At 42.1% G+C, this 27,638-nt stretch overlaps 1 protein-coding gene across 1 annotated transcript in view; it reads left to right on the top strand.

Moving 5' to 3' along the window:
• The window catches only part of LOC142856068 (alpha-1-inhibitor 3-like), a 49,142-nt gene that overhangs the window by 15,321 nt on the left and 6,183 nt on the right, over nucleotides 1-27,638 (top strand). The window contains exons 9-30 of the mRNA XM_075982869.1: nucleotides 2,078-2,195; nucleotides 2,347-2,456; nucleotides 2,916-3,077; nucleotides 4,078-4,308; nucleotides 4,424-4,487; nucleotides 5,328-5,369; nucleotides 6,675-6,823; nucleotides 7,912-8,061; nucleotides 12,807-12,959; nucleotides 14,292-14,379; nucleotides 16,955-17,117; nucleotides 17,738-17,966; nucleotides 18,661-18,787; nucleotides 19,007-19,128; nucleotides 19,602-19,653; nucleotides 22,010-22,093; nucleotides 22,358-22,534; nucleotides 22,745-22,826; nucleotides 23,632-23,788; nucleotides 24,009-24,083; nucleotides 25,295-25,475; nucleotides 26,225-26,448. Coding sequence (XP_075838984.1) covers nucleotides 2,078-2,195; nucleotides 2,347-2,456; nucleotides 2,916-3,077; nucleotides 4,078-4,308; nucleotides 4,424-4,487; nucleotides 5,328-5,369; nucleotides 6,675-6,823; nucleotides 7,912-8,061; nucleotides 12,807-12,959; nucleotides 14,292-14,379; nucleotides 16,955-17,117; nucleotides 17,738-17,966; nucleotides 18,661-18,787; nucleotides 19,007-19,128; nucleotides 19,602-19,653; nucleotides 22,010-22,093; nucleotides 22,358-22,534; nucleotides 22,745-22,826; nucleotides 23,632-23,788; nucleotides 24,009-24,083; nucleotides 25,295-25,475; nucleotides 26,225-26,448 — 2,940 coding nt within the window. The remainder of the gene's footprint in view (nucleotides 1-2,077; nucleotides 2,196-2,346; nucleotides 2,457-2,915; nucleotides 3,078-4,077; nucleotides 4,309-4,423; nucleotides 4,488-5,327; nucleotides 5,370-6,674; nucleotides 6,824-7,911; nucleotides 8,062-12,806; nucleotides 12,960-14,291; nucleotides 14,380-16,954; nucleotides 17,118-17,737; nucleotides 17,967-18,660; nucleotides 18,788-19,006; nucleotides 19,129-19,601; nucleotides 19,654-22,009; nucleotides 22,094-22,357; nucleotides 22,535-22,744; nucleotides 22,827-23,631; nucleotides 23,789-24,008; nucleotides 24,084-25,294; nucleotides 25,476-26,224; nucleotides 26,449-27,638) is intronic.

Raw genomic sequence — 27,638 nt, 5'->3', positions numbered from 1 at the left:
TGATACATTGATGTGTTTATTTAGTATCCTCTTTTTGGTGTATTCATTTCACTAATAGGTAGTGAGTTTTTATTTCTTGTAACTAATTTTGCACTGAAGTCTATTTTATCATTTATGAGTATTGATACTCCTGATTCTTATCAGCTTTGGATTTTCTTATCTATTCTTTTTTTCTGTCTTAGTTAGGATTTCTATTGCTATGGAGAGACACCATGACCACAGCAAGTCTTACAAAGGAAAACATTTAATTAAGTAGCTTACAGTTCATAGGTTCAGTCCATTATTCTCATGCCATCATGCCTGGCAGCAAGCAGATAAACATGGTGCTAGAGAGGTAGCTGAGAGTTCTACAACTTGAGCAGGCAGCAGGAAGTGTTCTACAGTACTGGGCATGGCTTGAGCATATAAAGACCTCAAAGTCTGCCTCCACAGTGGCACACACCCTCTAACAAGGCCATACCTACTCCAACAAAGCCACACCTCCCAATAGTGCCATTCCCTGTGAGCTTAAAGGGGTCAATTATATCCAAACTATCATACTATCCTTTCATGTTTTCTTCTAACTAGTTGTCCTGTGTCCCCTAGAGAATTAAAATCATTTTTATTTGAGTTTGTTTGTTGACAATTATGTATTTGTTTATTTATGTGTTTATTTGCTATGATTTTATTGGATGTTCTGGTTGGTTCATAAGCTATTTCTCTTTTATTATCCAGCACATCTGCTGCCGACTTTCCCATTCTTGTTCTGAGCTGATAATAACAACACCACCATGTGTTTGTCTGAATCCTCTTTGAGGCCACTCGCCATTTCCCAAGCTAGACAATTAGATTATTGGGCCAGCATTATGACAGTTTCAGTGTTCTGGGATTTAGTTAGTGAGGAGCTGTGTTCTTTCATAGTTGTCATATTGCCTTGTTTCATGTTTCCTGTTTCTTCATCGTGATCTACATATCTCCTATAATACACATCTCCTCCAGTTTTATTTGGGGGTCTTCTAAATAAGCAGTTTTCACTCAACAGCCCAGTACCCACTGCCGTTCAGAGACAAGAAAACAAACTGCTATACCACCAGGAAACCAAAGACAATAGAGTGATACAATTTAAATAAAATAAAGTGCAGTGCTATGCCAGCAATCACTGTAGAAATGAAAACGGAAGGCAACGTAAACTGTGAAGTTAAAATTGAATTAAGAGCTGGGCGGTGGTGGCACATGCTTTTAATCCGAGCACTCAGGAGGCAGAAGCAGATGGATCTCTGTGAGTTCAAGGCCAGCCTGGTCTACAGAGCAAGGTCCAGGACAGGCACCAAAAGTCATAGAGAAACCCTGTCACTAAACAAAAACAAAAAAAATAACTGGATGGTGGTCTCACACCTTTAATCTGAGAACTCAGGAGGCAAAGACAGTGGAGCTCTGTGAGCTCAAGGCCAGCCTGGGCTACAGAGTGAGTTCCAGAACAGGTTCCAAAGCTGCAGAGAAACAAACAAAAAGCAAAGTAATATAATTCTGGCTACCCTTCTCTTTCACATTTCAGAATAATATCTGTCCTTTCTCCTCTGAAGACTTTTCTCAATTACAGAGCCACACCGAGGCAACACCTAAGCCCCCATTACACATCTGGAAATAGATTTCACTTTTTTTTAACCAGAAAAATCTATTTACTGGTACTTGGTATCAAGCCAACAGTTTCATGCCTACTAGTAAAATGTACCACTGAACTACACCCAAGCCTGTAGTTGCTATTTTAAATAATACAAAGTGATTATTAAGTCCTAATGACATACAAGAAAGCGGTCTGATTACATTCTCATTGCGAATTTACTTAGTACTCTTCGTTGTCTATGAAGACAATCACTATTTTTATAGATGACAAAGCCGAGGCAGCTTTGTGCCTGGCTCATGACCGTGGCACCCATCAGCTCAGTGTGTGAGCTGAGTCCTGGTGCTTATGACCGGAATGCCATGCCATAAAGCACCGAGCACCCACGTGTCTCAATGAAGCCCTCACGCGTAGGTTTGAGCCGCCCATCGATCTGAACACTGTGCCTTCTTTCCTTGTTTTTATCTTGCATATCAGCTAGACAGCAATGGCTGCACCACACAAGAAGGAAACATCAGCGTGTTTGAATTAAAGCAAAGGTATTATAGAGTCCAGCATCTTCAAGTGGACGCGAAGGTTATAGAAGAAGGGACAGGTACGTGAGTAATATGGAGAAGGAGGCTATGAAAACTCACACCTGTTCACATCAACAGTGGTTTCAATGGTGTTGAAAAAGGATGTAAAATGCAAATAATTCTTTTCTAACTGGCTTGGGCTTTCAATGATGCTGCTAATTTCTTTTTCAGGATTCGAGTTCACTGGATCTAGGAGAACTGAACTTGAAAGAACAACAACCAAACTCATATTCGTGAAAGCGGACTCACACTTTAAATACGGGATTCCATTCCTTGTGAAAGTAAAGTACTTTTGGATTCATAGATGCTTGGGCTGTATTGTGGTTCCTCAACCCAGGCCATTCTGCTCGGTGTTCGACTTGTCTGACCTCACTGCTTGCCAAACAGGAATTTAGCTTGCTGGTAGTGCTTGTACTTCACATGGTCAAGTGCATGGGTTCAATTCTCAGAGCTAAACCGAAAACTTAAAAAAAAGTTATCAGGATATCCCAAATCTAAAGCTTATGTAGCAAAATTTATATTTATAACTACTGTCCTTGAAAACCTTAAACCTCAAAGCCCCTGGCTTTCATTGCACATCCAGTTCTACTAAAGTGTTAGATGTTTGTAAAATATTTTTTGCATGCTGTTAGTTGGTGCATATTTTGAGATCTTTATATAATATTGAAACACGTTTTTCTCTTATACTTTGTGTAGTATCATCATCCCTAGACTATACTTTTCTTCCTTGTTCAACTCAGGTCCGTCTAGTGGATCCCAAAGGAGCCCCCATCCCCAATGAGCAAGTCTTCATCAAACCGCGGGAACTTGGCTACACCAATGTTACTACCACAGATCAGCATGGCCTGGCAGAGTTCTCCATCAACATCACCAACGTTGACATACATTCCCTCGCTATCAAAGTGAGTCAGAAACAGGGGCACGAGACACATAGTGAAGCTTTGGAACAGCTGGGACTCAATAGTGTGCAGCTTAAGGAAGAAGTATTCCCACGCCAAGCTGTCTCATTTTAGGACAAAACGCAAATGGTTTCTGATAAGTAATAAGAGCATAAGCAAAGGGCGACAGAAATCAGTGCACACATTATGAATATGTGCTTTTTTTAATTACACATTTAATTAATAAACATGTCTATTAATTAGCTAAATTGATTAATTAATGTGTTATTTTTAATTAGCATAGAAAAGAACAGGTTTCACTCTGGCATTTTCAAACATTTTGCTGCTTGATCCTCCTCCCCAGTTATCTCTCCGTCTCCCCACCCCCCACTCACATGCTTCTGCCCCCAGTCATCTGCTCTCCATACCCACACCACGTACTTCAGATTTCTACTGTGCTGCTCTTTGATCTCCTTTCTCAGGCTTGGGCCTCATCTCCTTTCTTTCTCATCTTGCTTCTTTTTTTCTTTTTACCCAGACTCCCTTTCTACTGCTTTAGTAATGAAATTTATCTCTATCTTTTTTGCATGTTTTTAACAACTTTTCATTGATTCCTTGTGGATTTCACATCATGCATCCCAATCCCACTCATCTCCCCATCCCCTTGCTTCTGCCCTCTGCTCTTGCAATGCTCCCCTCAAAAAAAAATTTAAAAGTAAAACAAATAACAAACAAAAACAAAAACAGAAAAAAACACCAAAAAAAATCTTGGTGTGGAAGCTGTAGTGTGCCCCCAGTGAGTCACACAGTAAACCCTTAGTCTCTACATCTTATAAGTGTTCATTGCAATCAGTCGTTGGTCTGGTTCAAGGCCTCTGGCTTCTGCTACACTATCAATACTGGGCCCCAAATCTCCTGGTTTTCCAGTACCTGGCCTCAAAGCCAACGAAGCACATAAAATGTTATGTAGTTTTATAAGTCTAATTTTTAAAACGATTAATGACAAAATGTGTTGTTTCTCCAGGTCTACCACAGGGAGGAAAGTTCTTGTCGTTTTTTCCCTTGTGCAGCAGTCGAATACGCAGAGGAGCACCACATAGCGCACAGTGTCTACTCCTACAGCTGGAGCTACGTCCACCTGGAGACGGAGGCGGGCGGCGTCTTGCCCTGCAGTCAGACTAAGACAATCCGGGCACATTTTATTCTGAAGGGGCCAGTCTTAAGAGTGCTGAGAGAACTCACTTTTTATTACCTGGTGAGTTCTAGCTCCACGCTGAGAAATACAAAGAGTCTTTTCACCTCCTGACCGTGCCTCTCCTCCTGCCATGTAAAATTTCAATGTAAGCTTGGAAAACACTTTTTAATCTCAGGTCATGGCCAAGGGCAGAATTATCCAGACTGGAAAGCACACACACCACACGGAGCCAGGAGAATGTGAGTGAGTCCCACCCAGTAGCACGTCTCCATTGAGTTCCCCACAATATCACCAGAGAGATCTCAGCACTGAACAGCTAAGGATACTCCATGACGCTTGTGTGTCACGGTAAACACCCTCCACAGCCGGAAGTCCAGGTTCTGCCATCTCAAGTAGGTTATCTCTTCAGGATGGACGAGTCTCAGACCCCTAACGTGGGTCTCATTCAACATGGTGAAATTTCTATTCTGAAGAGGTAACCCCCGAAAATACAAAGTACTCCAAGATACACCCCAAGTGAGGAATCTATGCATTTACAAACAGATTATCACCACCAAGGCAAAAGGTGTTATCTCAGTGTCAACCCCCCACCAAAATCTGGAGGGTTCCAGCCTTTGTCTTTAGGCCAGTCAAGATGCACCAGTTTTTATCCATTTGATTCATTTTTATTGTTTTAAATTGTGTGTGTGTGTGTGTGTGTGTGTGTGTGTGTGTGTGTGTGTACGCATGCTCTTATGAGTAAGTATGTGCAGATCAGTGTAGGTGACTCAAAGTCAGAGGCATCAGATCCCCTGAAGCTGGAGTTACAGAGAGTTCTGAGCAGCCTGATGTGGGTGCTGGGAATGAAACTTGGGTTCTCTAGAAGAACATCAAGTGATCTTAAACTTCTGAGATATCTCTCCAGTCCTTTGCTTTTATTTTTAAAGATATTTTATTTATTCTTTGAAGGTTACATATATTTATACAATGTATTTTTGATTTATTTATTTCATATTCTCACTGAAGTTTTCCCTTCCTCATCTCCTCCCATTCCCTCCCCCACCCCCTAAATCCACTCCTCCTCTGTTTCTGTCCAACAGGCCGCACATGGACGTCAGGAAGACATGGCATGTCAAGTTGCGGTAAGACTAAGCTCCTCCCTTGTACTAAGTCTGGGCAAGGAGACCCAGCATGAGGAATGGGCTCCCAAAAGTCATCCAAAGCATCAGGGACAGCCCCTGTTCCCATTGTTAGGAGTCCCACAACTAGACCAAGCTACACAATTGTCACATATATGTAGAGGGCCCAGGTCAGTAACACACAGGCTCTCTGGTTATTGGCCCAGACTCTGAGTTCCTATGAGCCAAGTTAATTGATTTTGTGAGTTGTGTTCTTGTGGTGTCCTTGAACCCTCAGTTCTTCCTCCCTCTCTTCAGAGAAATTCCCCGAGCTCAGCCTAATATTTGGTTGTGCGTCTCTGCATCTGTTTCCATCAGTTACTGGATGAAGATTCTCTGGTGACGGTTGGGATAGTCACCAATCTGATGACAGGAAATGGCCAGTTTAGGCTACATATCCACTATTACTAGGAGTCTTAGCTGGGGTCATCCTTATGGATTCCTGAGAGTTTCCCGTGCACCGGGTTTCTACCTGACCCCAAAATGTGCCCCCTTTCCAGTCATCTCATTCAGTACTCTCCCCCTCCACCCACTCTCCAACACAATCCCTCAAGTTCCCATCACCACCTGCCCCCAGTCCACCATGAGATCACTTCTATTTCCCCTTTCCAGGGAAATCAATGTGTCCCATCCCCCTTTGAGCCCTCTCTGACCAATTCTAAAATCTATTTATCTATTTAATAAAATATCCAGTTACTTTTTCTACGAACACTAAATAGAAGTCATAATACCCATCTTGAGAAGGATTATGAATCTGCTCAGATGCACCAGAAGCAATAACAGAGACTTCTAAAATTGCATAATCTTCTCTCAAGAAATGGAAATACAGTGAGCATTTCATGAACTCCAAAGATATGCTTATTATTTCCAAATGTAGCTTGCTCCTCTGAGATCAAGTTGTCATCTATATTCTTCTTCTTCTGATCTTTATAATAAATGAAACATCAGGCAAGGGTTGTTTCATCCCTTTTCATAACAGGAGTATCTAACAGATGCTGTTTGGGATGTTAGGGGGTAAAAGAGTTAAGAGCTTAGTATATGATTAGCTATAAATAAGCACTATAGCCTTCCATGGTAAACATCTTGGTGGGATGCTGTGAGCATCCCACACCCTCCTGAGATCATTAGCATGCGAACAGTTAACCACAGAACAGACCAGATGTGAGAATGTCTTCCACATACAGATAGTCCCCCAGATCCCTGTGTTTAGCTATTTGGGCTTTCCTGACAGTATTCTGACCCATGCCTGCCTCTTCCCATTCCCCACAGCTCCAGTGAAAGGGAACTTTGCCCTGGAGATCCCTGTGGAGTTGAGCATGGCGCCCGTGGCTAAGATACTCATCTATGCCATCTTGCCTGATGGAGAAATGATTGCAGATTCTGCAAACTTTGACATTGAAAAGTGTCTTCCCAACAAAGTGAGTGACTTATTTCTAAAAATCTTTATTTAAAAAAGAAAACCACCTCTTAAGGATACAGATTTTATAAACTAAACCCAGGAGCAGGTGTGCGCCTCAGTGCAAAGATACAGATGGCACTGGAGTGCCAGATTTTAATTCACAAACCCCCAAATGGCTGGAGGTTGGCGAGAAAGAAAGGAAGGAAGTGGGGAACAAGAGAGGGGAACTGAACACTTTTAATAGCTTGCTAACTACTTCAAAGTCAGATAACTTAAAATTTACTGTATTTATCTGCATGTGCAATGTGCACATGAATGCACACATGTGGAGGAAAGAGAACAATTTTTCAATGCCTGTCTCCTTCCACAGGAGTCTAGGAGATCAAATTCAGGACATCAGACTCATGGCAGGTGCCTTTACCCAGTGAGCCATCTCATAGGCCCTTAATGTCACATAGTGTTAAGCAAGACCAGTAATAGAATCCAGGCCTATCAATTGTTAGTGTACTTCCTTTTCCTCCAGTTTTTCATTATGATTTTTTATGTGTGTAATAAAGACATAGGGCCTTGCTATTACTAAATCTTATGATACGACACTATTAAATCATAGATCCCAACACTCATGTGACAAACCAGGCATGACTGGTGACTCCTATAGCCCCAGTGTTGTGAAGGCCAGAGGCAGGAGAATTGCTGGAACTTGACAGCTGCCAGTTTAGCCCAGGTTTCTGTCTATAAGGTAGAGAGTGAGAGAAGGGCGCCCACATCTTCCTCTGGCCTCTGCCTGGTGCATGGGTACACGCACCTGCACGCACGTGTGCATGACACCGTACTCACATACATGTGCACACAGACCAAAAACGAGCTAGTTGCAAGAATTTCAAGGAGCCAAAATAGTCGTTTATTGCTTTAGAGTTTGACTGACACAACTCCCATCTTCCTAAATCAATCCCAATGATGAAAAAGGAAGCGAAGAGCCTCGGCTGACCTCCCGACAGTCATGATCTGGCAAGCGGATGTGCACGCAGAGGTAGAAGATGACTCAAGTAGCAGGCTTCCTGGCTGCAAGAGCAGGAAGCTGGCTAAGCCTGATTCCCCTTCCCACAGGTGGACCTGAGCTTCACTCCAGCCCAAAGTCTTCCTGCCTCACACGCCCATCTGCAGGTCACAGCTTCTCCTCAGTCCCTCTGTGGCCTGAGAGCCGTGGACCAAAGCGTGCTGCTCCTGAGGCCTGAAGCTGAGCTCTCCCCTTCCTCGGTGAGTCCTTATCATCCTCTGTCCAAGAGAGGCCAGAGGTGAGGCTCCAGGTGCTGGTTCTGATAAAACAGTAGGCGTTCAGACTCTAGGACTCTTTAATGTAAAAATACCGCATTTAATGCTAAAGGCATCGCTAAGGGAGCTCTTCATTATAAAACCCCAAAGAACAGCTCCGAAAACTTCAGTCAATAAACTCCAGACAAAGCCTGAAGCAAAGCACTCAGTGGGTTATAAAGCCTGTGTGTGGCCCAGGTCCTCTGTGTCCTTACTGCTTCTCCCCCACCCCAGGAGTGGCTGCCCCCTAGCACGTTCCCGATGGAGCTTTTCAGAGAGAAGCTGTCTGTGGGAGCCAAACAAAATCATTTACACAGATGGAATCTTGGGCATCTCAAGAGTTCCCCAAATAAGAAAAATACATAATGCTTTGAATTAAAAACACTACAAGGAGGTTCTCAATTTGCTCTGAAAATTCTCAGATGTGCAAATGAAACCATAAGCATAGCAAAATTCTTCTTCATATTGAAGTAAGAATGGGCTTTATTAAGGAAAATTACATATCACGTAATAGTTTTAAAAAAATTATTGACGCTGGGGCTGGAGAGATGGCTCAGTGGTTAAGAGCATTGCCTGCTCTTCCAAAGGTCCTGAGTTCAATTCCCAGCAACCACATGGTGGCTCACAACCATCTGTAATGAGGTCTGGTGCCCTCTTCTGGCCTGCAGGCATACACACAAACAGAATATTGTATACATAATAAGTAAATAAATAAATATTTAAAAAAATTATTGACACTGGCTAATAGCCTATTTTAAAATGTATGTAAGGTGCATACGTAACCTTTAGTCCAGACAACGCTGGGAAGTAACCAGTCTTCGACTAACGCACAAGGTAAACCAGCATTTACTTCCATTTTAATGGCGGAATTTTATGGCGCACATGCAGAAAACAGCTGAGGAAGGAATATGACTAAAATGCTTTACTGTTAGAGTCTGACTTTCCCCCAAATCTATTAAATAAAAGATTTCTTGAGGAATTGCTTTAGCTGACAAATACTGGCAATTAGTTAAAAAAAAAAAAAAAAACCAAGCAAGCAAGCAAACAAAAGCATGCATGGCTTCCCAAGGGGGGTCAACAGAGTCTGACACATCACTTTGTTGGCTTCCCAAGGGGGGTCAACAGAGTCTGACACATCACTTTGAGGCAGGACCAAGGCTCTCCACCCTGTATCTGGACTGAGCAAGGTATCCCTCCACAGGGAAAGGACTCCAAAAAGCCAGGCCAAGAACTAGGGGTAAATGCTGGTTCCACTGCCAGTGGTCTCACAGACTGTCCAAGCCACAAAGTTGTCACCCACATTCAATGGCCTAGTTTGGTCCCATGCGGGTTTGCCTGCTATCAGTTTGGAGTCAGTGAGCTGCCACTAGCCCAGGTTAGGTGTTTCTGTGGTTATCCCCTTCATGGTCTTGACCTTTATTATCGCTCCTCCCTCCCTTGGGCTGGTCTCCACCCTGAGCTATCCAAGCTTTAGCTGTTCATTCTTTCAATGATTACAGCTAGTTCTTAAATATTTTATTTCACATTCTCTATTAGCCTTTGAAAGTCTTGGCCTTCCTTCATCTTTAGCAGTATCTGTTTATTCTTCTTACTATAAAGCAGCATGATAAAACTGATTAGGTAGACCCCTCTTATCTTCATCTTGCCTACAGAACTATATGATTACTGTATCAAATCCTTAGAAAGTCTTTATTTCTATAAACAAAAATCATGGCTTGTTATTAAGTCAGATGGTGTGCTGTGGCCATATTTCCTCTCATTTGTACATCCCGACATATAATCATTCCTTTTCATGTTTGCTGTAGGGTCATCCTCCCCCTCACTCGATTTCAGCTCTCTGGCAATTCTTCTGTTGGCCCCACTGGAGCTCTCTGTCACCCTGCTGCTCTCTTCTTGGCTGACTTCTGTAGCACAAATGTTCACCCCTATTCGGGGAAGTTCCTTCAAAATTCCCTGTATTTGGTTCACTGTTTTCTACCTTGCTATGACTTCTTTTCAGGCCGCTGACTCCCGTGGGCTTTAAGCATGTGGAGGTACTGTTCTGAGAAGAGTGAATCAGAGACGAACTTCTTTTGCACCTCTGAGTATCTATACTTACAGTAATAATTAATACTTTGAAATGGGACAAAACGTTAGCTAAGAAATCACGTTCCCTGAAAACTCGGGAGACATTGGGTCTCTGGATTTATATCTTCCTAAGCTAGTGCTAAAATGCACAAAGCCATTAATTCTGCATCTTTGATTTTATTTATTTTCTCTCTGTAATCTTTTAAGATCTTTTATGTGTATCTGATCTCCAGAATATTCACTAGAATGTGAGGCCGTGGAAAGCCACGGGTTCTCACTGTGTCCTGGTGAGCCTGCGGGTCTTTTCTGACAGTACTGTTTTAAATGCATGAGCTAAAACACGTAAGAAGACAAGAAATGACAGTCACAAAAAATATGCCCTCTATGAAATAACAGTCCACATAAGCCACAATATCAATATAAATCATCATCGAACAAGTTAAAGCGTAGAAGCAGAGATGCCGTAAACACTCCTGCTTTACTGTGGACTGCCTTAACTCACATCCTCCCACACACTGACTGTCAGCCATGGGTAGATAGAGAACTCCCGAGCCCACATTCAGCCGGGGCCTCTGAACTTAGAAAACATGAGTTCCCTACTCGGAGGCTGAAGGCTCCTGAGTACCAGTTGCACAATTATTGCCGGGATCTGTCACTTGGATCAAGCTGGCCATCTTTTTTAAATATCCACTCGAGTCCTGATGAATGGTGATGCAGACAGCTCTTCAGACTATATAATATAATGTGAAAACATCTCTCATCTTGCATCTGGTCAAAAGTCATAATCTGGCTAGTCGGTGTGTGCACGTGTGTGGCTGTTTAATTGATTCACAAGTCAGGCAATTTCTGTTAAATGCCTAAGAAAATAAGATATGAACATATTTTATTATCCTTGCACATATATCCAGACCTCTAAATTCTCAGTCCCTTAAGATCATAGTGATCCCAAGTTTAAAACCTGGAAGGAGAGACTAATTTGCTTCTCCTCTAAGATTTTGTTTCAATTCTTATCAATTTCTCTGTCATTCTATTGTTCTTTTTAGACAGATGGTGGGTGTCTTAAGTAAATCATCTAACGTTGTCTTTTACTCTAGTTATCCTTGGGTTTTTCTATTTTCTGAGCAATTTCCTTCAGATGTACCTTTCATATTTTTAAATATTTTGTTGCAAATTAGCTTTCTATCCAAACCTATTTTTCCCTGCTCTAGATTTTAAATAGTCTTGAGTTTGCTGCCTGGATGCAATGCATCATATCTTGGTGAGAATTTGATAGTTTTTGTTTATTTCTTCCTTTCTTTTTACTTGGGAGGCTTTGTTTTATTATTTAGTTTCTAATTACTATTCTTTCCTCAACTCTCTTATCTCTGCTGATACTGGTTTCTGTGATTAACACTGGAAATCTGCAGAAGAATTGAAAGTGTGTTCATAGGGAACTGAAGCTGGTCCTGTGGTCTGGGCTTGGGTGACCCTGTCTGTCACATGATTGGCTGTGCTGCTACTTTATAAGCAAGCCAGTCTGTTCTTTCCAAGGGAGCCACCAAAGACAAAAGTCAGTTTGTGAGCTTTGTTTGCCCAGACACCACCCCATCCCAAGAAAAGTTCATGTCTCAGAGACACAGGTTCGGAGCACACTGGGTTGGCAAGCCTTTGTCTCCTGTCTTCTTCACACACATTCACCTAGCCTTGACTTCTCCCATCCTCCACTGCCCAGGCTGGGTCCGGCAAAGTCTGGCAAACTTGTTTGTATGTCCCCAGCATCTCCTATGGCTGCAAATGAATAATATGCTTCCATATGTCCCCAGCATCTCCTATGACTGCTAACATGTGATGCACTTCCATTTGGACACATCACCTGCAGTCCCTCTGCCTCTTTTTAAAAAAAGATTTATTTATTTATTATGTATACAGTGTTCTGCCTCCATGTCAGAAGAGGGCACCAGCTCTCGTTATAGATGGTTGTGAGCTACCATGTGATTGCTAGGACCTGAACTCAGGACCTCTGGAAGAGCAGCCAGTACTCCTAACCTCTGAGCCATCTCTTCAGCCCCCTCGATCTCTTTCTAATCCTGTGAAGTGCCATTTGAAGGCTTGAATGCATCCTTCTGTCAAAGATGGAGGTGGCTTGGGTTTGTTTTATTTTGAATTTTTTCCCCTGAATTTTAGGAAAAAAATATGTAGCAAATTCTTCATTCAGATCTCTTCAGGCTGTTTACATATTGACTAACTTAACTTCTGTCTTATTTGTTTGTTTTTATAGTATTCCAGTAGACTGAAATATACAACCTTGGTATTTTATATGTATTGAATGGTTGAAGTAGCATAAACATATTTCTCAATGTTTAATGTCTTATATTAATATGTTAAAATTATATCATTCTCAAATATAATACACAAGATTTATGTTCATAACTCCTTTTTTTAATATGTGGAGTAGTTTTAGTCTTTTCCTAAATACTGTGAGCACCTTCAGAATTAAAGCACTCTTCAATAGAAAATACTTAGAAAACCTCGCTTAGGGATCATCGAACAATCTAGAAGTGATTTGCAGTGATCATACTGATTCTTTTCTCTTTGTAAGTATCTTCCAAGAAAGCCCAAGAAAGAGGCTCCCTTGTTTCTTACAGATATACAGTCTGCCAGAGATGAAGTTAATCAACAGCCCTCAAACTTTGGATCAGCTACTCGATGAACCGTGTGTGTGGATTGGAGGTGATAAGGTTAATCAGAGCATCGAATACTTAAACAGACTGGAGAAGGGTGTCTACAAATTCGTGGAGGTAAGCAGTATTACCCATTAACGTGCTGAGCTATGATTTTTAGCTTTAATGAAGAGCTAAACTAGTAAAGAATTGCAAAGTCAGATCAAGGATATAAATCACTAGCAGATGTTATGTGTTATGGTCCTTGGATTCAATACAAGCATTGCAAAAAAAAAATGCATCTTGGAAAGTGTCCAGTCTAGGCACAGAGTGAATAAGTGGCATTTTTTTTTTAAAAAAATAAATTCTGGATTTTTGAAATAAGCTGTCACTAGGTAGCTCTGTCTGTCCTGGCACTCACTCTGTAGACCAGGCTGGCCTCAGACTCACAGAGTTCTGTAACAAGTCTTTCTCTGTCCTACAAGCCAGTCCCCAAATAAAGACACAGAGACTTACTATCATGAATGCTCAGTCTTAACTTTGGCTTGTTCCACTAGCTCTTATAACTTAATTTAACCTGCTTCTATTTATCTACATTTGCCGTAGACTTTTTTTTTTTTACATTTCTTTCTTTCTGTATGTTCTGCTTTTCTGCTTCCTCTGTGTCTAACTGGCTGGCCCCTGGCATCTCTTTCTCTTTCTTCTCCCTCCCCACAACTAAGTTCCTCTTCCTACTTTCTCTCCCTGCCTGGCTATTGACTAGTTAGCTTTTTATTAAACCAATCACAGTTACATATCTTTACACAATCTAATCAAATATCTCGCAGCAGAGAGCTACCTGCCTCTGTATCCCAAGTTGATGTGGGATTCCCCTCCGTATGCTTATGTGGATATGTTTTGTTGCCATTGGTTAATAAAGAAGCCACTTTGGCCTATAGCAGGGAAGAATATAGCAAAGCAGAAAATCTGAGCAGAAGGTAGAGTCAGGCAGATACCATGTAAGCACCAAAGGAATAACATGCCAGCACCTGTAAGCCTCAGCCTAGTGACAATATACAGATTAATAAAAATGGGTTACTTTAAGATATAAGAGCTAGCTAGGAATATGCCTAAGCCATTGGCCAAACGGTGCAGCAATTAATATAGTTTTTATGTGATTATTTGGGTCTGGGTGGCTGAGAAAAGAATGTGCAGTCTCTGTTTACACCAAGTGCTAGGATTAAAAGCATGCACCACTGTACATGGCTGTGAATGACTTTTTAAAATAACAGGGCATGGTATCAGACAGAAGGTCAGAACATATGCCTCATTATGAATTCTGTGTTCCTCACCACACTCTCTAAAGAGTATGAAAAAACACAATTTGAATAGGAATTAACCTGTATCTGAATTAGTTACTATAATTTTTATACACATAGAGTGTCTTCAGAATTTTGAGGTATTTTATATGATTAATAATGTTCTTTCCAGGACATAGGCTTAAAGGCGTTCACCAACTTGAAGATCAAACCTCGTCCATTATGTTTTGAGCATAAACATATCCGTCTGTTGGCAGCAGGTAAAATAACAAGTCAACATGTATTTTCAGAATAAAATAAATGTGAATTATTTATCAAAGATGATAAAATTGTAGAGCATTATAGTATCCAAATAAGAGAGAAAGAAGCCAAACTTACCTGTGCAAAATGTGCCCAAATGTATGCTGATGCTAGGGGGAAGTTAAAAATCAGGGTTCTTCCTTCCTTGTTAAAGAGACAGATAAGACAAGATGCAATAGTTACTGTAATAGAGAATCGTTATGTGAAGTGTGAAGAACTTTTGTAGACATTTCATGAGAGGTGAAGAGAATTTCCTAAGTATTGCGGATGAAGAGGAGAAGGAAAAGACCAGGCACTGCAGACGGGGTGAAGACAGCAAAACCAAAGCACATAAGCCGCAAGGTGTGCACTCCCCTGTCTTCCACCAAGGCTAGCCATTATAAACCCTTCCCCTCCGGTGCATCACCTCCAGAGTGGCGCACCGGCTTTGCATTCCCAGCATCAGCCAATGACAGTTTCCCCGTTTCCCTATGTCCTCTCCGGTGTCAGTTGTTCTGTTGGCTGGTCTGACTGGGGTGAGATGAAATCTCCACGTTGTTTTAATTCAATTTCCTTAGTGGCTAGCATGATGAGCGTTATCAAAGCTATTTCTTGGCCATTTTTATTTCTTTTGAAAACTGTGTTTAGATCCACAGTCCATTTTAAAATCGGGCTGTTTGTGTCAGATGTAAAGCTCCCACTCCGTGGGCTTCCACTTCACTCAGCTGATGGTTTCCTTCGCTGTGCAGAAACGTTTTAGCTTTGTAAGGTCCCGTTCGTCAGTTATTGACCTTAACCTTCTAATTGATGGATGCTCTGTGAAAGTCCCCTTCCTGCACATCCGTTTCACAGGGTTACTGCTCACATTTCTTCTCGAGCAGCTTCGGATTTCATGTTGAGGTCCTTGATCCATTTGGAGTTAATTTTTGTGCCGGGTTATTGACATAGGTCTATTTTCTTTCTTCTATATGTGAGGGTCCAGTTTTCACAGCATCGTGGTTAAAAACGCTGCCTTCCCTCTGTGTGTGTTTTGGCATCTATGTCAACTATCAGATGGCTGTAATTACACCAACTTATGTTTGGATCTTGTATTCTGTTCCATTAATCTGCATGTCTATTTTTGTGATAAAATAAAATTGTAGAGCATGTATAGTATCCAAAACCAGTACCATGCTGGTTTTATTACTATACCGCTGCAATATAGCTTGAAATCTTGAATCTCCATCTTCATTATTATTTATATTCTAAATACTAAAATTTATTTTTACATGTGTGTTAACATAAATTAAAAATAATTCTCACTGGAAGGTATCAATTTTCCTTATGCTGATTCAAAAAGAAATTGAATTTTCTTTCTAAAAGTTTCTAAAAGTAATAGGACCTAAGGCACTGGGACTACTCTAGACATTGGATAATTTGGGCAACTCCCTGGAGATGTTTAAGGTAATGAGTGAAGAACTTAGATACTAGAAATCCCTAAGTAATCAAAGGCAAATAGAAAGACAGGTTAGAGGTTGTAGCCGTCACAGAGAAGGACCTGTAGAAATGAAGCTATCTGTATGTATATTTATTTAAAAATGAGAGAGATTTTCAATGCTGAGATTCCACTGGGAAATATTTAGGTAAAGTCTTAACTGAATCCGCATGTATACTTGTTCTTAGAAAAAGCAGAGCACATACCCTCTGTCCCTACCTTTAAACCTTTCATTTCTTGCCAGTGTAAACCCAAGCCAATGCTATGTTTCTTGAATAATTAACTTTCTTTGCATCGCCAATTCCCCCCCACCCACCCACACACACACACAACCTTGATATGGACTTTTCCATTGTGTATATTTTTTTTTTGTTGTTTTGTTTTGTTTTTTCTAGACAGGGTTTCACTGCAGCTTTGGAGCCTGTCCTAGAACTAGCTCTTGTAGACCAGGCTGACCTTGAACTCCTAGAGATCAGCCTGCCTCTGCCTCCCGAGTGCTGGGGTTAAAGGCATGTGCCACCACCACCCAGCTCCATTGTGTATATTTCTGATACAAGAGTTTATACCTATACCTCCCTCAGTTTGTATATAAATCAAAACCTATTAAAATAATGGGTTAATCCTACAGATCTAGGATCTAGAGGGAAAAAAAGCATCCCAAGAAAGTCTCTGTTGATTATGTAGCTATCATTCAGCACTGGTCTGAAGTGATTCTCATTCTAGCCATGGGATCTGTTGCCTGGGAGTTTGTATTTATGGCTCTTCATTGCTCCTAGGGGGATCATTATATTTGTAAGCATTCCCTGACTATCCAACCCAAGAAAATATGCACTGTGCTTCCTTCCAACTCCAACTGCACTAGGATGTTTTCTCCAAAATTTCAGAGTTTCCACTTTTGACAAAGATGTTGCCCAGCCTCCACCAAAATGAGTGGTTCCATGTATCATGTCCAGAGTTGTTACAGTCGCATGTAACAGTCAAGACGAAACTGAAAACTAAGCTATGTTTACCTTGCACACTGTGTCCCATTGTACACCACTATACTCAGTACTTTGTTCATCTCCTCCATTGTAACTTCATAGCGCCTCTTGCCATGTATAAGAGTGTGGCTGTCCCAAGAGAATCCAAGCATAAGGCAAAACTTAAAAATCCACCTCGCAAAGATCCACCTCGTGAAGATCCACTTACCGAGACCATTCGAAAATACTTTCCTGAAACCTGGATCTGGGATTTAGTCACAGTAAAGTAAGTGATTTCCATTTGTAGGATTTGGACTGGGCATTAAAAAAATTTCTTTATTTTCTAGTATTTCTCTAAATAATCTCATTCATAAACAAAGGAAATCACTAATTTAGAAGATCATAGCATATCAACCCATCAATTATAAAATATATGTATTTCCATCACTCCCAAAAAATCACATAAAAATTATCATGTACCTTTCTGATCCTTAAAACCATTCAGGAACATACTGAGTAGTAAGTAAGGCAGTCCTACATGGAGTAGACTACTAGACGGCTCTGTGGAGACGACCACATAGGTCATAAAATTGTTATATGGTATTTTGGAGATGGGTGTTCAGAGACAACTTCGAATCTGTGTTCAAATTTCCACTAACATCCAGACTTTGAGGTGTCAGGAAGCCAGTAGTTGAGCTGGGAAAACAAGACTACAGAAAGATTTCATTTCTCCATGTGGAGTCCTGTTCACGTTGTGCTCTTCCCATCATTCCTTTGAAGGACTCAAAGAGGTGGCTTTGGTTCACACTCACTGGTGATGGCGTTAGGTCACACTCGTTGGGCGCCATCTCAGAAATAACTAATTCACACGCTCACTTTCTGAGCTTCACACTCTCACCCTCCCAGCTCATCAGGAGTAGCTGACCTGGAAGTGACCGTCCCTGACACCATCACTGAGTGGAAGGCCGGAGCCCTCTGCCTGTCCAGTGACACTGGACTTGGCCTCTCTCCTGTGGTGTCTTTCCAAGCCTTCCAGCCCTTCTTCGTGGAGCTCACGATGCCCTACTCTGTGGTCCGTGGAGAAGCCTTCACGCTCAAGGCCACCGTGCTGAACTACCTCCAAAAGTGCATCCGGGTGAAGACCTTTCCAAATTAAGTATGACCAGAAAGAAAGAGGGAAATGAGTGTGTATAAGTTTTAACTAAGAATTAAATGGAAAGAAGAAATAAAGAGAGGAAGAGATTATATTAGACCCATCAGCACCGATTCCTAATACTTAAAAAATTCTCAGACTCTAGTTACGTATATACAACAAAGAGTTGTTTAACAATATGGACACCACATAAAGTGTATTAGGTGATTTGGACACTACGTACATACAGACTGACAGACACAGTCTGACAACAGACTGACACTGGATATTCCATGTGGCTTCTGGATACAATCAAAAGATATGGTCCACATAGTTATAGTAGGCTGTTGTCAGGATAAAATGGCATATTGTTCTATAGCGGATTTTTTTCACTAGAGCTAGATGTGTACTTTAATATCGTAGGTAAAACTCTAGTACAGTAAATACATATTTGCCATCAAAATAAAACAAATATGAATAGAGAAATATATAATTATATCTATTTGTGTAGATGATAGCTCATCACGTAGGTGCATCTGAAATCTATGCAAGCGTTCTGTGTCAGCATATGTGACATTTTAGGCACATGTGTTCCACTACCACGCTCCACAGTCTTTCACCTACCTCTACCCACACATAATACGTTGTCCCTCTATGGTGACATCTTTGCTCTTTCTTTGCCCATGTGGGCCCACAGGTGGGTGTGCTGCTGGAAGACTCCCCCGATTTTACAGCTGTCCCAGTGGCAAAAGACCAAGATTCTCACTGCCTCTGTGCCAATGGGAGGCACACCACTTCCTGGTTGGTAACTCCCAAATCATTAGGTGAGTAAGAACCCCATAAGGGGACTCCATGCAGAAATGGTGAACGCAGGAAAGGTTCTTAAGTTTCTTTCTTCTCACGGGGCCCCCAAGCTCATCACCTTCTTAAATGCAGGACAAGCCCTCGACCTACTCATAGCCCTGGGGATGCTTTGCAGCTCTTGGGGTTTGGAAGGTGCCAAGTTCCGGGCACAACTGAGCTCAGCTCTGTGTGTGTTTCAGGGAATGTGAACTTCTCCGTGACTGCGGAAGCGCGGCAGTCCCCAGAGCCTTGTGGTTCCGAGGTGGCCACCGTTCCTGAAACTGGGAGAAAGGACACGGTTGTCAAAGTCTTAATAGTTGAGGTGAGTAATGTCCCTTGACGGGCAGTGTGCTGAGGCTGGAGCAGTGTTGATTGTGTTTAGATGAAAAACAAAAGATGATAGCATGTGACCTTGAGATAGCTCATAGCAAGTGGCAAGCTCACGCTTTCAGATCACTGGGTTCTGCCTTCCTCCCCTCCTACTCCCTTGACTGGAGCTCAGAGGGATGGGTTATCTTCTTAAGCTCCACCTCTTTCTCTGCTCCTATTATGCCATCCCTTTTGTCTTTATTATCGTTCCTTATTACCTTCTTTTTAATCTGGCATGCCCACATCCTCAAATGTTTATGCCATTCCTGATATGGTGGAAAATTAGACCATCTAATTTCAGCACTAGCCCCGAAAGTAAAGAAGTTGTTCACACACTCACACACACACACACAGCAATGTCTCCAGAATCTTTGTGTTTACACACTCAGTAATTCTCATGTCATTCTTTCTATCTTTTTGTCCAAGCCCGAAGGAATTAAGAAAGAACATACCTTCAGTTCACTGCTCTGTGCATCAGGTGAGAATCCTTCAAAACAGCAATAAGATAATAGCTTATATCATCTACTTACATCTCTTGAAATATTCCTATAAGAAAACCAGGATAGTTGAGTAGCTTGGTATATTTGTGGGGCCCCTAGCAGAGGGATCGGGACCTATCCATGGCACATGAGCTGCCTTTTTGGAAGTTCCCCATGCTGGGATGCCTCGCCCAGTCTTGATGCCAGGGGAGGAACCTGGCCCTGCCTCAACTTGACATGCCATGCTTTGTTGACTCTCATGGGAGGCCTGCCCCTTTATGAACAGATGGAGGGTGATTGGGAGGTGGGGGGAAGGAATGGAAAGAGAGGAGGGAGGGGAAACTGTGGCTGGTATGTAAAATAAACAAAAAAATTAATAATAAAAAAGAAAACTAGGATGCTGTATACTTTATAACCACTAAAAAATAGCCAAATTCAGGGGTGCTGGAGAGGTGGCTCAGTGGTTAAGAGCACTGACTGCTCTTCCAGAGGTCCCGAGTTCAATTCCCAGCAACCACATGGTGGCTCACAGCCATCTATAATGAGATCTGATGCCCTCTTCTGGCATACATGGAAGGAATGTTGTATACATAATAAATAAATAAATCTAAAAAAACCTCAGTCACATAAATTATCAAGATTTTTACTTACCTGATGCAGCTGTCAGGAGTGCGGTCATAGTTCTGCCGGGGACTTCAGAGTTCACTGTAGCCCCTTTCTTTGGAACACAGAAACCTTCTCGTCCAGTCTGTCTCAATACTTAGAAAGCTATAGCTAGGGAATAGCTAAGAAGAGGTCATAAAAAAAATTTCCTAATAAAAGAAAAAATGCAGAAAATATCTTGGGAAGGACCATATTTGTATTGTATTAGATCATAAATAAAAATAATTATTTTTATATCTGAATAAATTCCATACATTAGCCTAGCTAAATCATGATATGTAGTAAACACTAAACATAATATTTTTCTCTAGTGGTTGTGTTTATGGCTTGTTCTTGCATCTGTGCTCCTCACTGGGCATATTATTGCAAAGAAATATAGTAATGTATCTCACAAGGGAAGCTCTCTGTTTCCTATGAGGGACCAGCATGAAGGCAGAGGCTGCCCACTCACAATAACGACTACTCTGCCAGCCCCTGCACTATTGAGTGGTGTAGTGCTTCCTCAAAATATGTCTGTCAAAAGAATAAGGAAATTGGAGTAATAGTTTTAATTTAATGTAAACTCCATTATTATATGAAAGTTAGCAAAAGAGGTGAAATAGAGCAAACGCCTTTGTAAAGGGGATGCCCGCATGTGAGAGCTACTGATAGAGTGTGTAGAGGAGACTCGTCACACAGTGCTCACCCCCTTTAAATGGTTTCCATGAAAGGACATACGTGAAAGGGCCCACTGGAGACTGATTTTGTTTTTAAGCCAAGGACATGATAAGAAAAACTCTATTCTTCCCATTGGTCTATTCTGGTTCTCCTGATATTTATTTATTACAAGGTAACCTGGCCATCACCCCTGCCGTAGAGAAGCCCTCCAGGGCAGCAGCATGGGAGTGATCAGCAAAGCTGCCCAAGGCAGCTCAGGGGAACCCAGGAAAAACAAAAGACAGCTCAGAGTTAGTTCATCCACTCTCTTATGCTGGCACACTGGGTTTTTATCCATACCCTGCCTTATTTCAGGTTTTCATAGCTGCCATAAAACACCATGACCAAAAGCGACTCGGAGAGGAGTGGTTTATTCCATTGAATACGTTCACAGTCCTTCCTAAAGGGAAGGCGGGGACTGAGCCAGAGGCTGTGGGGAAGCGCTGCTTTCCCTGACTTACTCAGTTTGCTTTCTCACATACCCGACAGAACCTCCTGCTCACACTGGGCTGGGCCCTGCCACATCAATCACTACAAATGAAAACTCCCCAAGTCTTGCCTATAGACCAATTTTATGGAGACATTTTCTCAAATGAGGTTCCCTGTTGCCAGAAAACACTAATGTCAAAGTTCACACACAAAACAAAACAAAAAACTCTAGGAAGAAAATACCTACATCAAAATTCAATCAAGAAACACGTTTTCATGTGTCTATTTAAAAATTGGGTAATTAGTAATTAATAATTAATAGGAGACTCAGAAATTCCTTTTGGAGATGCTTTTCTTCAATATGACTGGTGATGAAGGCAGAAGCAATAGAGCTTGGCAAGCCAGCAGTACCAGGAAATGTGGATTTGTAGTGTTTACAAGATCATTTCTCTAGGGAGGCAAGAAGTCAAAGCTTAAGACACAGTTCTAAAGTGACTGTCTTAGGGGACTTTAGAAATGAGGAAAACAGAGGTAAACCATCTACCCATTTGTTTTGCTTATTCTAAGATGTTGGGATATCTGAAAGAGTGTCTCTGGTGCTCCCAGCAGCGGTAGTGAACGACTCAGCCAGAGCACACTTCTCCGTGCTGGGTGAGTCATCCCATCCCCGGAGGACTGGGGACAAGAGTCACTACCACTGCCCTGTCCCCACAGAGATTCCAAATGTAACTTCGGGAATATGACACGTAAACTCTTTGACATCTTCTGTCTCTATCTCCTCAATACCCACTGGGTTCCTAGCACACCTCACCCTTAAAATTCCTTCATATCATTGAGAAATAAGTCCATTTAAAATGTTATTTTGTTCTTGAAGATAATGACTGTTCTGTCTAATATTACATCTCTCTCTCCCAGGTGATATCTTAAGTTCAGCCATAAGAAATACACAGAATCTCCTCCGCCTGCCCTTTGGCTGTGGGGAGCAGAACATGGCCCTTTTTGCTCCTAACATCTACGTACTGAAATATCTGAATGAGACCCAACAGCTGACTGAGAAGATCAAATCAGAGGCCATTGGGTACCTCAGTGCTGGTCAGTACATCAGTCAAAAACTTCACTTTGATCTTGGGCACAGTCTCTCTAGAAATGGGCTAAGGATCGGACAGGGGAAACTGAGCCGTGTTCTCATGGGTCAGTCCTATAAGCCTGCATATATGAGGGCCTCTCCGGCTTCAGACCTACATCCTGTCGTTCTCTGAGGCCTCGGGTCCTTCAAAACCCACTCAAAGCCTTCTGTTCCAGGCTATCAGAGGCAGCTGAACTACAAAAACAAAGACGGCTCCTACAGTGCCTTTTGGGATCGAGGCGGCCAAGGAAACACTTGGTAAGAAAAGTCCACTCTGTGTCAGGCCTTGTTCAACTCTTGTTCCTCATGGCAACTACACATGCATCCTCTTTCATGGAGCTATAACCGATGCCCGGGCCTGTGAGGGACATGTCTGAGGTAGCCTGAATCGTAAGTATAGAACCGAAGCTGTCTCAGCGCTCATTTGCCTTGACTCTGTACCACCTGCTCTACTCAATTCAGTAAGCTGGCTTTTTTCACTTCTCCCCAAGATCTTTCACCAGTCAATACCCGACTACACATTGCTGAGCATCCAAAGACACTCATAACCAAGACTTGAAAAGTTTTTACCCTTCTTTATGTAGCCTTGCTTTACATCAGAATGTATTATTGAGATAAAACATGCAGACAACCAACAGGTGACAAATGACATAGAGACTGGTAGAAACAGGAAGTAAGTCAAGGAGAGGGATGTCATTTCTGAGGCAGGAAACATGTGGCAGGGGTTTCAGGAGAGATTTTCTTACCTACAGAAGAAAATCACAGGGAGGCTGGGGAAGGCTAAGATGAGGGTGCAGGTGTTAGGGAAGCATCAGAGGGAGCGAGGGAGCAGCCATGAAAAAGCAAAGCTGGAAACAGCTGAACCACACTGTAGTGTCCACATCCAAGAGGGCCGGGGATGGAAGACTACTTCGGAATAGCAAGAGGCACTGCCCAGCTTCATGAACTCAGAGAGCCTTCGACTGATTACACACCAGTGTGGTCCAGACCCCGGGAAACCCTTGTGTAAAGGTGCTGCATCAGAACAAAAGCCTGCATCTCCCCATTCGCCCTCTCCAATCAGGCTCACAGCCTTCGTGCTCAAGTCTTTCACCCAGGCTCAAGCCTTCATCTTCATCGATGAAACACACATCACCCATGCCTTCACCTGGCTCTCCAAGCAACAGCAGGACAATGGCTGTTTCAGGAGCTCCGGGTCACTGTTCAACAATGCCATGAAGGTGACCTATTCTGAACTACTTATAATCATGGTGACCTAATAATAACGTTTGAAAACCAGGCCATACTACTTAGCGCTGGGACGAAGAAGCCTCTAGGTTTGGAATATACTTTTTCTTAATGAGGATATAAATGAAATTTTCTGTTGAGTACAGAGGGGAAGACATCCTTGAAGAATTGCTTGCTGTGTATTTTACTTATTTCACTCCTTTTTGTTTCTAGGGTGGAGTAGAAGATGAAGTGACCCTCTCTGCCTATATAACCATTGCTCTTCTGGAGAGTTCACTCAAAGACACGGTAGGTGTCATATGGCTTCTCCAGCTTTCCAAAAGGCTGTAAAGCCTATGGCTTCCTATGTAGACAGAGGTTTTGTTTGTTTTCTAGGCCACCAAGACCTGAAATAATCACATAGAAACTATACTAATTGCATAATAGCTGAAGCGTATTTCTAGCTAGCTCCTACATCTTAAATTAACCCATTTCTATTTATCTGTGTATCACCACATGGCTGTGGCCTACTGGTAAGGTTCCAACTGGTGTCTGTCCCATTCAGGGGCTACACAGCATCTCTCTCACTCTGCCTTATTTTCTCCTCTAGCTTTGCTTGAAATTCCCACCTTGCTCTATTCTGGGCTTCCATTAACTTCTTTATTAGCCAATGGTAATAAAACCTATCCACAGCATACAAAGGATAATCCCATATCATTCCTACCCCCATCTGAAGCCAAGTAGCAGCTTTCTTTTCTACAATACTTTTGTATTTTTAAGGTTCCATTAATTATCATCTACTTGCTTCATGAAATCCTGGATATGTTCCAAAAAATCAAGCCAAAACTACAGACTCTAATACTGTCCCCTTTAGTCTCTATTTAAGTGGAATATAGTTTATAAAAATGAATTGGTGTAGGAGGCCCTTCTGTATTTGTGTTGCTTTCATTGGTTATTAAAGAAACTGCCTTGGCCTAGTTGATAGGGTGGAACTCAGGTAGGCGGGGAAGACAGAACAGAATTCTGAGAGGAAGAAAGCAGAGACAGGCAGACGCCGTGAATCTCTGACCCAAGACGAACGTAGGTTAGAATCTTGCTGGTAAGCCGCAGTTACATGGTGATACACAGATTTAATAGAAATGGGTTAATCAAAGTGTGAGAGTTAGCCAATAAGAGGCTAGAGCTAATGGACCAGGTAGTAATTTAATTAATACAATTTCTGTGTGATTATTTCGGGTGTAAGGTAGCCGGGCGGGATGGAACAAGGGACCCCGCACTCCTACAACAATGAATGGCTCCTAAAAGATAAAGAATAGAAAGAAAAAAGATCCATGACAGGAGATAGGAAAGAAGAAAAAAGGGAGAGAGGAATGAGGGAGAGAGGAAGTGAGGGAGAAAGGAGAGGAGAGGGAACGGAAGGATGGATTTGAAAAGCATAAATGTCTATATCCTCCCTGTCTGCTCCAGGGCCTACTAGGACCGTTTATCACATTGCTCAGGTGTTGTTGTTCTGCCAACAGCGTCCTGTTGTCTCCAAAGCCATGACCTGCCTGGAGGCAGCCTGGAAGACAATAGAGCAAGGGGGAAATGGCAGCTTCGTGTACACCAAGGCACTCTTGGCCTATGCTTTTGCTCTGGCAGGGAGCCAGGATAAGAGAAATAAAATCTTGAAATCACTTGATAATGAAGCTATAAAAGAAGGTAAGGGTGTGTGTTATCATGTTCGTTTCCATCCAGTTCCATTGGAGGGAAACGGGAGTATACGGAGTGTGGAAATAGTATTAGAGTTTAGTTCCGTCTCTATGGCACACCGAGGTTTCTCCTTGGACTGACCCATAAAGAAATTAGTCTTTCTTCTATACACAAATGGCTTCTCTTCAGTATTTTCCCATAGAGTGATCCAAATCAACACATGTAGTGTCACTGTAGAATGTATATAGTTCCAACTACCATTACAAAGGTAAATGTAGCTAACACTTAACTGTTCTCTCTGATACACATATACCCAATTAGGAGGAGCAAAGATAGGAAGAACACAAAAAAGGAAATTATGCTTCAAGGTTTTGCTGTTTCAGCTGCAATTCTGAAACCAACAGGAAACTTCCCTAAGTCATTTAGACTGAACACTGACCAAGTGATGTTCTGTTGGGTGTGAGGGAGTTGATGAGGGAAAGACTCATGTCTCCTATTGTCTTCTCGCCAACTCTGCTAGAGCAGCATTGACGATGTAGTTTAATCAATACCTTAGGAATCTCTGTCTAGATAATCTTCTCAATCGCACCCTATCACACCAACTGCAGCTTTTTACTAGGGATTAATAAATCTGGGGATATGGTGAGTGAAGATTTTAAAACCTGCTATAACCTTTTATATTTCCTTCTTTCTATAGATAGACATACAGTCATTCCTTGACTACTCACACTTTGTTATTTCTCTATTTTTACCCTAAGACAACTCCATCCATTGGGAAAGACCTCAGAAACCCAGAAAGTCAAAGAGCTATCTGTACGAGCCGCAGGCTCCCTCTGCTGAAGTGGAGATGAACGCCTACGTCCTCCTCACTCTCCTCACTGCCCAGCCAGCCCCAAGCCCTGAGGACCTGACTTTGGCAACGCTCATTGTGAGGTGGCTCACAAAGCAGCAGAATTCCCATGGCGGCTTCTCTTCCACACAGGTTGGTGACTTTCTTCAGAGTCCCCATGCAGTGAGGGGATTGGAACAAGAGATGCAGGAACAATCAAAAGGAAAAGGAGAACAAAAACAACGACGTTACTCTTTCATATTTTGGGTCTGTGGGAAGTTGGGGATGATATATCCCATAATAAACTTTCCTAGTTCCTGTGTTTCGACACAAGATTTCTCTTCATACCACATGTAGTGAAACAGACCTACACTCCTGACAACCTCTAACCCAGACCCAAACCTTGATAGAAAACAGTGGGGAAAACCCTGGAATGTCCAGATTCCTAGACATAATCCCTCACCCTAGAACATCACGTGGAGTACCTAAGAGATGCTATTTGGACCAAACAGACATCTTTATCATCTTGCTGCCCTGAGGAGTGGCCGTTTCCTTTTTCCTGACAGACTCTCCTAATCTTATGTATGGAGAGATTGGCCTTGGTTTTCCCCAACCTAGTAGGAGCTCCTGATGCCCACTTTAACTTCTTGACAGTTGGAAATAATCAAGACTGTAAGTCATGTGCTTTATCAACTAGTCAGTATGATTCTCATGAGGTAATATTTTTCCAAAAAAATACACATCTACCATAATATCTATAGATTATTCTCTGGGTATTTGGGGCATAGGTGGCAGAATTTCTCTCCATAGAAGTACAGTAAGAGGACTAGCTTCTCTAAAGTAGAAATAAAATTCCACAACACTAGCAACCCTGCTTGGCAATCCAATTATTCCGCTTTCATTCAATAGGCAGTCTGCATTGTAATATTAAAACCCTCGCCACGCGTTTCTGTTCTCCTGTTGGGCTGTGCAATCAGGAGCGCATCCGGAGCTGACTTGGGATAAGGAGAGAGCCTGTGGGAGAGATCCTCTCTAGAGCAGGAAGTGCATCCCCATTAAGTATGCCACCCAGGAGCAAGGCGACGAAGGACAACACTAAATTGTAGTTGTTTCTTTTATTTGATAAGATTGAATCGTGGCTAGCCCTTGGTCATGATGTTGGTGTCTCGGGATTGTTCATCAAGTGCAGAAGAAAGTTTAGCAATGAGAGCAGGAATGCGATGTTGGGCATCATCATGGGCATGGGGACAGAGGAGGAAACAGCAAATGCTGGGAGAAAAATCTAATTTGTATTTATATTTTGTACTGGCTAGACAGGAATCTGCATTTGCCAGGGCACTCTG

Source organism: Microtus pennsylvanicus, chromosome 8 (genome assembly GCF_037038515.1).
Source record: "Microtus pennsylvanicus isolate mMicPen1 chromosome 8, mMicPen1.hap1, whole genome shotgun sequence".
NCBI lineage: Eukaryota > Metazoa > Chordata > Mammalia > Rodentia > Cricetidae > Microtus > Microtus pennsylvanicus.
Note: the sequence above shows the minus strand (reverse complement) of the source record. Positions and strands in the feature narration are given on the sequence as shown.